At 36.2% G+C, this 10231-nt stretch overlaps 4 protein-coding genes across 5 annotated transcripts; 2 read left to right on the forward strand and 2 right to left on the reverse strand.

Annotated features, from left to right (window-relative positions):
• Positions 1-429: 429 nt before the first annotated feature.
• Positions 430-2418, forward strand: LOC137828442 (serine/threonine-protein phosphatase 7 long form homolog). Of its 2 annotated transcripts, none has more exons than XM_068635026.1 (3): positions 430-1416; positions 1500-2084; positions 2159-2418. In XM_068635026.1, the coding sequence occupies exons 2-3, from the start codon at positions 1537-1539 to the stop codon at positions 2196-2198; spliced, it is 588 nt and encodes a 195-aa protein (XP_068491127.1). In that variant the 5' UTR covers positions 430-1416; positions 1500-1536; the 3' UTR covers positions 2199-2418. Both variants share the same exon structure in this region; 1 of them encodes a protein (XP_068491127.1).
• A 273-nt stretch (positions 2419-2691) lies between these two features.
• LOC137828027 (uncharacterized) lies at positions 2692-4259 on the reverse strand. The gene is made up of 4 exons (XM_068634425.1): positions 4024-4259; positions 2978-3953; positions 2822-2897; positions 2692-2705 (listed from the first exon to the last, which is right to left on the reverse strand). The coding sequence occupies exons 1-4, from the start codon at positions 4257-4259 to the stop codon at positions 2692-2694; spliced, it is 1302 nt and encodes a 433-aa protein (XP_068490526.1).
• Positions 4260-4281: 22 nt separating this feature from the next.
• LOC137828028 (protein FAR1-RELATED SEQUENCE 5-like) lies at positions 4282-6895 on the reverse strand. The gene is made up of 4 exons (XM_068634426.1): positions 6838-6895; positions 5941-6091; positions 5292-5394; positions 4282-5205 (listed from the first exon to the last, which is right to left on the reverse strand). The coding sequence occupies exons 1-4, from the start codon at positions 6893-6895 to the stop codon at positions 4282-4284; spliced, it is 1236 nt and encodes a 411-aa protein (XP_068490527.1).
• A 282-nt stretch (positions 6896-7177) lies between these two features.
• On the forward strand, positions 7178-10231 carry LOC137828689 (dihydrodipicolinate reductase-like protein CRR1, chloroplastic). Its single transcript, XM_068635369.1, has 10 exons — positions 7178-7386; positions 7491-7613; positions 7698-7772; positions 7857-7922; positions 8297-8392; positions 8581-8697; positions 9391-9483; positions 9607-9705; positions 9802-9888; positions 9986-10231. Exons 1-10 carry the CDS (start codon positions 7267-7269, stop codon positions 10016-10018), a joined length of 909 nt encoding a protein of 302 aa, XP_068491470.1. The 5' UTR covers positions 7178-7266; the 3' UTR covers positions 10019-10231.

A 10231-nucleotide genomic window follows, 5' to 3' on the forward strand; every position in this document is an offset into this window, starting at 1 on the left:
TATAATCCGGTAGTGATTAATTAGTTATATAATCCGGTATGTATTTTTTAATTGTTGGTTCCGGATTAGACAATCCGGTATGTGTTTTTTAATTGTTGCTTCCGCATTAGATAATCCGGTATGTGTTTTTTAATTGTTGGTTTCGGATTAGATAATCCGGTATGTGTTTTTTAATTGTTGGTTTCGGATTAGATAATCCGGTATCTGTTTTTTAATTGTTGGTTTCGGATTAGATAATCCGGTATGTGTTTTTTAATTGTTGGTTTCGGATTAGATAATCCGGTAGTATTAATTTTAGGCTAATCCGGTAATGACTTTTTTTGGAGTTTCACTTATGCAATCTTGTTTAGTTTATTTTGTTTCCAGTTGAAAAACTTTTTTTTAGATTATGTGCCATGGTTCACCTATGACAGATATGGCTAAAACAAGAGGTGGTGGATCTCAAGGTCATGATCGAACAAGACCAATGGCATCTGTCCGTAGAGGAGATCGAGGTGTTGTGGAGGAAAGAATTGGTGATGTTAATATTGATAATGACAATCAACAAGAATTACATGATGATAGGCAAATGGACCAGGGAGAAGGGTTTCCTGGAGGACCTTCTGATATGTCTTTGCTGGTAAATTTTGCTGACCATGTTGCTGTTAAGCTTTGGGATGGTGAGGTAAGAACAAAAAAACCTTCAATTAAATTGTTTTTGTTAATTATTGTTTAAATTGATTTAATTATATTAAATATATACAAATTTTGTATTAAGATCGGGGAGAACTTAAATTGGTATCCCACGGTAGGAAATTACGTAAATTTGGGATGCCTCATGCTGAGATTGAAGTTCTTATACAAAATTCTGGATTATTTAGTCTGTGCAATATAAGCTATGAGGTGGGGGACAGAGGGTTGATTTCAGCCTTTGTTGAAAGGTGGCATGCTGAGACAAACTCCTTCCACCTTCCTATAGGTGAGATGACCATCACACTTGATGATGTGTCATCTCTTTTACACCTCCCCATTTTGGGTCAATTCCCTACGTATGTGCCCTTAGAGTACAACGGAGTTGCAACTATTTTAACTGAGTTATTAGGGGTGGAGGAGACTTGTGGGAAGGCTGAGATGAGGCAGTGTCGAGGCGTCAACGTACGATTGAGTTGGCTTCGAGATATATATGCGGAATGTTGCGCTCAAGAGGCTTGGGAGTGTGCTGCTAGAGCTTACTTGTTGCATGTGGTTGGATGCACTATTTTTGCAGATAAAAGTGCCACATCTGTATCTGTTTCGTACTTGTTGTTATTCAACAATCTTCGTATGTGCGGTGGATACGCATGGGGAGCAGCAGCACTTACACATGTATATGAGCAGTTGAAGGATGCCTCCTACTTTAACAAAAAGCAGTTGGGCAGTTATGTGACACTTGTTCAGGTATGAAACCATACAAATAATTAGCAATCACATGTTACATTCCATAATTTTTTGTATTAAATATTTTATAATTAATATAATAGAATTACGCAAGCATGGATTTATGAGCACTTCTCGGGCATGGGAAGAAGGGATATTAATCCCTCATATGACGAGGTACATCCACGGGCAACACGATACATTGTTGCCCATCAGATTTGTGCGGTTGGTGATGTGCGGGTGCAGTTGGATGGGCTCACACACGATGACGTCATCTGGACTCCATATGAGGACCACAGATTGAGCAGGCCATTTGAGACCATTTATTTATTCTCGGGTCACCTACGATTGGGCAGCTTATCACAGAGACATATGCCCGAGCGTGTGTTGCGCCAATTTGGCTACGAGCAGAGCATTCCACCATCACCGATGCCGACTGAGAGTCCTGGTGCACATGTCATTGATCAAAGGTGGTTGCAATTTGATCACTACTTGGTGACAGGTTTGACAGCTGCTTCTAGTCCATCTACATGTGTTCCTGAGTACATGTCTTGGTTCAGGACGGTGTCACACCATACATTCGCAGAGGTAAGCTTGGAGATCAACCCAGTGTTGTACCACGTCATCGCCTTCGTAGTCCAAATGCTGAGCAGGCAGGTCTCTCGTCTCAAGATGAGCGTGCACATTCGGTAAGTTTTTTTTTTATTGTTATGTGATTAAACAATATATTTGAGAAGTTTAATTTATTTTGAATTTGGTGCAGGGTATATTTAGGCGCATTGTTAGTATTCTCCAACGCATGATAGATTGTCGTCAGGTCACTGAAGGCACTGACGCATATGAGAGTACAGAGGCAGCACTGCATTTAGCCCAAAGCGTGACAGATGACGGGGCGGTGTACACTAGACGATCACGTAATGTTCGTGGACGTCGTTGATATTTTGTTTTATTACATGATTGTAATAATAATAACTTTGTATGTGTACAATATGGTTTAATTAATTTATGTTGTAGTGTTTGCTATTTTATTTTTATCTGACATAAACACCAATTCATTATGAATCAGAAATGAAGTAATAAATTATAAATCAAAAGTTAAGTAATAAATTATGAATAAGAACCTCACATTATAAATTATGTCTACATCAATCGTCTCCAAGGTTCACATATGTCGGACTAATACTAATTAATTGGGTAAAAGATTGCATCCTACCAACGTAATATGATGACCATAACCTTGCCTTTGGGTAACAATGTGTACACCATAAAATGTCAGCGGTAGGTATGGGACAATCATCAACCATTTTTACCTGCACAAAGTGTGAATCATATACATGACCAATACATAGTAATCGGTGTAGACCAACATCGGTAGGGGGTGCAGTACGTAATGGGAAAATAGTAATATTTTGTTTCAAAGACAAACAAACTAAGATAATATTGTATCTGCTTGCTATTAAGTATCCCATATCCGGTATTGTCATCCATTTGTCAACACTAGCCTGCAAAATACAATAATGAAATTAGATAGCATACAAGTTCAATTAATCAATGCACATGACTCCTATGAATATACACTTACCACTGACAACTCATCCACTAGTAGGGATCTCTTGATATGTTCTACCCGTTGATGACCACCTAATAATGTTGCATATTCTTCACGCCACTGAGATATTTCTTTAAATAAATCCATTCTGATAAGTGGCCATGACTCTTCACCCATCCCCAACAAAGAGGCAATAGCACGAAACCCACAATGTCCATCTGCTTTAACATCTATTACATCCAAAATATAAGGGTGACATTTCGGATGAAATTGATTAAGCATGGGAATTGCATTGGTGTTGGCCGTCACCTTAACCTTTCCCTTAGGAGTCTTCAAAGATGATGAGCTATCATTTACAATATGGATGCGATCTACATGCTCAAAATATGAAGGGATGCGTTTTGTAGACCTCTGAAATTTGTTTGTTTGACTCTTTTGGGATCCTTTTGTCTTGACTACATTAAGTGGTGCACATAATGTTGTCATGTCTGGGTAGGCAATTTCACGCAACTTATTTTTAATTGTCACTTTGCCACACAGGTCAACCTGTTTGAACCGGGATAGAATGACATCCCATTCTTGTTGAATTGACAACTCAGATGATGAATCACATTCAGATAAATCTGAAAAGCTTAGTCTCGTCCACATAACATGAACTTCACTAAGAGGAATGACACCCATAGCATATCTGGCTAATTGACAAGCACATGGTAATCCGTGAGTCCGTCTAAGTACACATCCACAACATTCACTATCAAACCCCACATCATTGACCCAATCAAACTCTTCAGCAATGAGAATCAAAGCATGTTTAGATACAAAGCCAACCAACATCTTGTACAACTGCACATTGAATGTGTGTCCTATCACATGTAGACTCATTTCAAAGGATGCCTTGATTTCATTATGTTGAAGTATAATAACATGCTTGATAGCATCCCAACATGAGCACAAGTCTCCCATGCTATTTTGTAATATTCGTTTCAAAGACCGATGAGCTGATTCAACCCTGTATAAGTATAAAACATAAAACAATTAGACGTTATAATGAATTAAACAAAGTAAAGGCATTGATATACCTGTTTGATGTTGTATTTCCCAAATGCATTAATGAATCTGTCCAACACTTTACAAATTTTTCTTTGTGCGGAATAATCCATGTGTTCTTCACATATTCAACAAGTAATGGCCACGGTGAACAAATAGTTTCAAAACTTTTAACAAACTCATCAAATTGAGCAATATCTGTACAATCAATGATAGTCCTCCATGAATCCATCACAACTTCCCAAGCCTCGACAGAATCAACCAACATTTTACACTTTGCTTTAACATTCTTATTGATATGAAACCGACAAAGAAGGTTTCTTGCTTTTAGGAAACACAATATTGATGGCATTCATCAAAGCAAGATCTCTATCACAAACAATGACTTCAGGCCCCACATGCGATGTCAAAAGTGACCCTCTAAATTTTTGTAGTGCCCATATGAAGTTCTTTTCCTTCTCGCTAGATAAGAATGCAAAACCAGCAGAAAAGGACAAACCTGTACAAGTCACACCAACAATCTCAAGCAAAGGCAGTCGATACTTGTTTGTTTTGTAAGTCGTATCCATCAAGAATACAATGTTAAATGCATTCAAAAGTTTCACACCATCAGGATGAGTCCAAAAAATATCACTAACAATATTGGAAGACTCATGACACGTACTCCAGTGAAGATAGTTGTCACGGTCTAACAACATCATTAATTGTTGTAATTCAGTTCGTGGTCCTCTAACTGATCTCTTGTATGAGTATCTTGCATTGTATACTTGCTTTATTGTTGTCATATTATCCTCATTATTCTCCTTCAAAGTACGTAGTATGCTACTCGGTTTAACCATGCTTTTAGTCATATCAACAAGCATGGAATGTTCATTCGCTTTTAATCTGCCCGCATATGGATGACCAACTAATGTATCATACAAATCATGATTATGAGTACCACATATTACCTTAAGTACCCAACCTTGACCCTTTCCAATAGGTTTACCTCGCAATTTAAAGGGACATTGACATTTTCGAGTACCAGTTACAGTAACCTCCAAACCATCCTTATACTTTCTATAACTACCCCCCCTTTCACAACCTAACAAGACATATGTTTTTCTCCCTTGCTTCCCATTTGCTATGTCAGACCTAATAATGACAATCACAAAACCAAGTCTATAAGCAACCCTACGGACCCATTCAAGTAAGTCTTCTCGCGAAGGAAAAACCTACACAAAGTTATTCCAACAATATTACAAAAACACTTCTTCAAATTATAAAGCAATAAACATAAATAGAATGAAATTTTATTCACCTCATCTGTTGTAAAATGAGTACCATAATCCTCTTCAACTAATTCATGTTGATGCACAGAATTCATTAATTCTTCCATATATATCATTTCTACTTCATCCGATCTTTTTGTAATCAATCCAACCTCCATGTCCATACTTACACCTTCATTCATAAAACATAAATTTCTATTTTATTCTAATTTTCATAAATTCAAACAAGTATGCAAAATAAAAACAACATTCAATTACCCTTCCGGATAGTGTAATACATAAGTAAAATAGTACCTTCCATATTAGATAATCCGTAATGCATTTCACAACTTCAAAGTGACTTCCGGATTATTTAATCCATAAGTCAAATTAAAACAGCAAATTGCATTCCGGATTACATAATCCGTAAGTCATATTTAAAGTTCTAAAATGACTTCCGGATTACGTAATCCATAGTTCATTTTAATGTACCGGATTATACAATCCGGAAAAGTGAATATCTTTGTTCCGGATCCGGTTTACCCCAGCTTTAATTAATCCGGAACAATTTAATATTGTCTTACGGATTGTGAAAACATTCCGGATTATAGGGGTGGATTCATTGCACGGATTATACAATCCGGTGATCTAGCGGATTAACCCATCCGGAGAAATGTGTTTAAAGCACGAAAGACTTACCTGAACGAAAGAGCGCAGGGAAGACCACCCACCACAGCAACAGCACCACCTTCACGGTTACCACCACCACCTCCACAGTTACCACCACAAGCACCACCACAAGCACCACCGGCAAGCACCAAGCACCAAACACCTTCGTTCTTCGTTTTCACTATGAGTAGAAAGTAAAACAAATTTTCTATTTTTATCTTTTTTTACTGAAGGATAAATTTGGAATTTTAAAAGTATATGGGGTGGCTGAAGAAGGGATGGAGGTGCAGGAAGAAGCACCCTTCTTACAAATGTAAAATGCTTTCCTTTCAACATGGGCTCAAGCATAAACTTAGAGAATCTCTAGGCTTTGAGTATTTCTTCCTGCACGCCCTATATTCTTTGAAATACCAGAATTATCCTTAATAATTTTGGATGATTATAGAATGGAGTTCATAAACAAAAGGTATTTCCAAAATAGAAGTTTCGTAAACAAAGTATGTTTCCTGAATAGAAAATCTAGAAGACAAAAAATCATTCTCGAACACATTTTTTTTAATTTTCAGAACAGTAAATCCAAAATTCATAAAATGTATTTAAAAAAAAAAATGTTACAAAAATATTCCAGAAAGAATAATCTAGAAATCATTTTTAAAAAAGTAAAATAGTCTTTTCCAAAAATGATGGGTGGAGGAAGCCATTTTTGTTGGGGGTGGAGGAAGAAACACCCATGGACTTTTATGTTTAGATGTCACCAAAAGATGAACTAAAAACTAATGCATTATTTTTTCAATGAAATATAATAAAATTTTACATTAAACATTAATAATGAAGAAATGAAAACATACATTAGGTAGTATTAAACTTTGCTTAAAAAAATGTTATTAAATTTTTTTTCCTGTCACAGTGGGCCATGAATGAATTGACCAGCATCAAGCTCGACCCAGAAACAACCATTCGAGAAGGAATGAAGCACCAACACCATAGCCACCCCATATCACCTCAAGTCACCCAACATTGCAACATTAAAGTTAATGAAATTTAAGTTATTAAAATTTAAATCAAACTTTAGGAGTATGGTAAAAAATATTTGATTAGAAAAATGAACTGTTTTCAATGAAATGGGAGAGCAGATTTTTTAGGTTTTTGTTTGAAGGTAAAGTCTAGTACAGTATGAAATTTGGTTTTTGTCATTTCATTCAAACATGGGCCCCTTGTCTGACAAGCATTTGTCACTATATCACCTCCAAATTAAGGGTCATAAAAAACCCAAACACCTTATCCATCAAAGCATTGCCATGATAATGCTGTACTATATTGTCATCAAATATATACTACTATCTTCTTTTGAGTAGCATGGCCTCCTTAAGCTGCCACTTTCATACAACCAACTTGTTGAATTCTAAGAATGTTAATACCAGGAAGAAGAAACGTTTCATTTCTTGCTCAGCGCAGCCTACACAAAGCAATATTAAGGTATGAGCTGAAATGTAATGCAATATCAAAATCCAGCTCTTTGATTCGATGCAGAAGTTAAACTACAAAGTGTTTGCATTGCAACACACCCTTTGTGGAAACAGGTTGTGATTAATGGAGCAACCAAGGAAATAGGAAGGGCAGCAGTAGTTGCAGTGACAAAGGCTAGAGGAATGGAGGTTGCAGGAGCTGTGGATACTAGTCATGTTGGGGAAGATATTGGAAAGGTTTTTGCCTTTGGTGTTTAGCCAAACCAACTCAACTCTTGAGTTTTTCTTTTACCTTTTTTAGATAGTTTTCAATTCTTCTAGGTCTGTGGCATGGAAGAGCCCCTTGAAATACCCATAATAAATGACCTTTCTTTGATTTTGGGCTCTATATCTCAGGTAATGTGAAGCAATAACTCACTTGCTATTTTTTTTTTCTTTTATCTCTTCTGCTTGAATGATGTTTTGAGTAGCAATGTGCAGTCCAAGGCAACGGGAGTTGTAGTTCATTTCACTGACCCTTCCTCAGTATATGACAACGTTAAACAGGTTTGATTTGTGGCTAGCTAGAAACTTAATTACATGTATAAATATGAGTGCGTTATTTCTACATTGTGATCTAAATGGTTCTTTTAAGTTTCGGCTAAATTCTTCTACAGAAGCAAAAGGGAAGTTTAAGGGCGATTACTAAATAGATAGCATGACTATATGATGTAGTTACATAAGCATTTATAAACGATTTACATAAGGAAAATCTTACATATCTTACTTTTACTATAGTAGATTTGTACTTTTAATAGCCAAAGTTGGAGAGCCAGTTAGGCAGCAGGACAAGATTCGTTGTGACTTGTAACATGAGAATTTATATTTTGATACTAGTTTCACATGTGTGCTGAACTTAACATTGATTCATTCTTCATTAGGCAACAGCATTTGGCATGAAAAGCATAGTTTACGTGCCCCGAATCAAATTAGACACGGTAGCTGCATTATCTGCACTCTGCGAGAAGGCCAGCATGGTGAGCACGGGGTGAGACATATGAGAACAACATCATATTTACTTGACATTGTTTCCTTTCTCTTTTCTATTTTATGGTGTCTTCACTTATTCCACACTCCATATTTGAATACCAAATGTTGCAACTTAAGTCTAAACTTGGTAGTAAGCCATTTGTTCTTATGTGGCTTATGATTAACTTTACATCAGGGTGTCTTGGTTGCTCCAACCCTTTCCATAGGATCAATATTATTGCAACAAGCTGCGATTACAGCTTCTTTCCATTACAGCAACGTCGAAATTGTTGAATCCAGGGCTAATGCAAAAGTAAGATTTCTTTTTATGTGTATAGTTGTAACAATGTTAAGCTTTTGCATCTTCTTTTGTATGGGTGGGAAAACAAAGCTTATGAGTAATGAAGAATGCCTATTGTTTGTGAAATGAGTTAAAAATAAAACGATGAAATTATCATCAAGATATAAAAAGGTAAAATAAGGGGACAAGACAGGGCAATCCACAAAAAAAGAAATCCTGACATAGTGCATGATCCGTACTCAAAATCTAGGGAATTATGTAAAGATCCACGGTAAATGTGAATGGTGTTATCCTGTTACTCCAACTTTATTAAAATACATTTCATTTCAGTTTAAGATCTATTATATTGTTCCATGAACCAAAATAATTAGTGAAAAAGGAAATATATACCTGCAAGAAGCACAAGTTCTAGGAAAAAAATAATGAAAAATCAAAGTACCAAAATGCACCTGATAAATTATATCTGCATTGGTTCATTGCAACACTTCTCATTTTGTCTACCTTCACTTTTATCACAGAATTAACAGTAGAAAGTGACATTAAGATAAAATGGTAGTTGGGAAAAGTAAAATCCTACTTCTTCTAATTACGAGAGGATGTGTTGGTTTTAGTAAAAAATAACATGGTGAAATGTTCATCCAAATGGACACATAGAAATCTCTAAAAGATTTAAAACCAATATACTGAATTGGTCTTGGTGAACAGGACCTTCCATCAGCAGATGCAAACCAAATTGCCAACAATCTCTCCAACATAGGTCAAATCTATAACAGAGAAGACCCTTCAACAGATGTCCTGGTAAGGATAAAAACAGCCGAAGTTTATGGTAGCAATTTATACAAAATCAAATACAACTAAGATTAGAGTTTACAGGCATAGTGAGATACATATCTAAGTTGTTATATAAATTTGTCACCCTAGGCAAGGGGTCAAGTCCTAGGAGATGGAATTCGTGTTCACAGCTTGGTCCTTCCAGGACTTCCTTCTAGTACAGCAGTTCACTTCTCTGGTCCAGGAGAGGTATGTATGTCCTCTATGAATTGAACTACTTTCGTTCAATCTTGGTCAGAAAGCATTAGTATTTTATTGATTTGATCATCAACTCAATTGGTGCAGGTTTACTGTATCAAGCATGATATCACAGATGTGCAGTGTCTCATGCCAGGCTTGCTATTAGCCATTAGAAAAGTAGTGCGTCTCAAGGTACTAATCACATTAAGTCTCATTCCTATTACTTTCTTTGTATCATTCAGCTTCATCTGGTTCAAGTTTTTTTACTGTCACTCTATGATCCTTGCAGAATTTGGTATATGGCCTGGAGAAGTTTATATGAAAATGATCCACCTCTTCAACCTCTTCAACTCAAGGGACATTCCACTCCAGCATGTTCACAACCATCACATATTTTTTTTATATCCTATTAGAATTCAGATCTATTGATGGCCGTTTATGTCAAAATGGTGTACCCATTTTAGTCTGCATTGCTTTTTAAATATAAAAAAAAATCTTCTTCGTTAAGAATATAATCAGAAATTTAATCTTTAAA

Source organism: Phaseolus vulgaris, chromosome 7 (assembly GCF_000499845.2).
Source record: "Phaseolus vulgaris cultivar G19833 chromosome 7, P. vulgaris v2.0, whole genome shotgun sequence".
Classification (NCBI taxonomy): domain Eukaryota; kingdom Viridiplantae; phylum Streptophyta; class Magnoliopsida; order Fabales; family Fabaceae; genus Phaseolus; species Phaseolus vulgaris.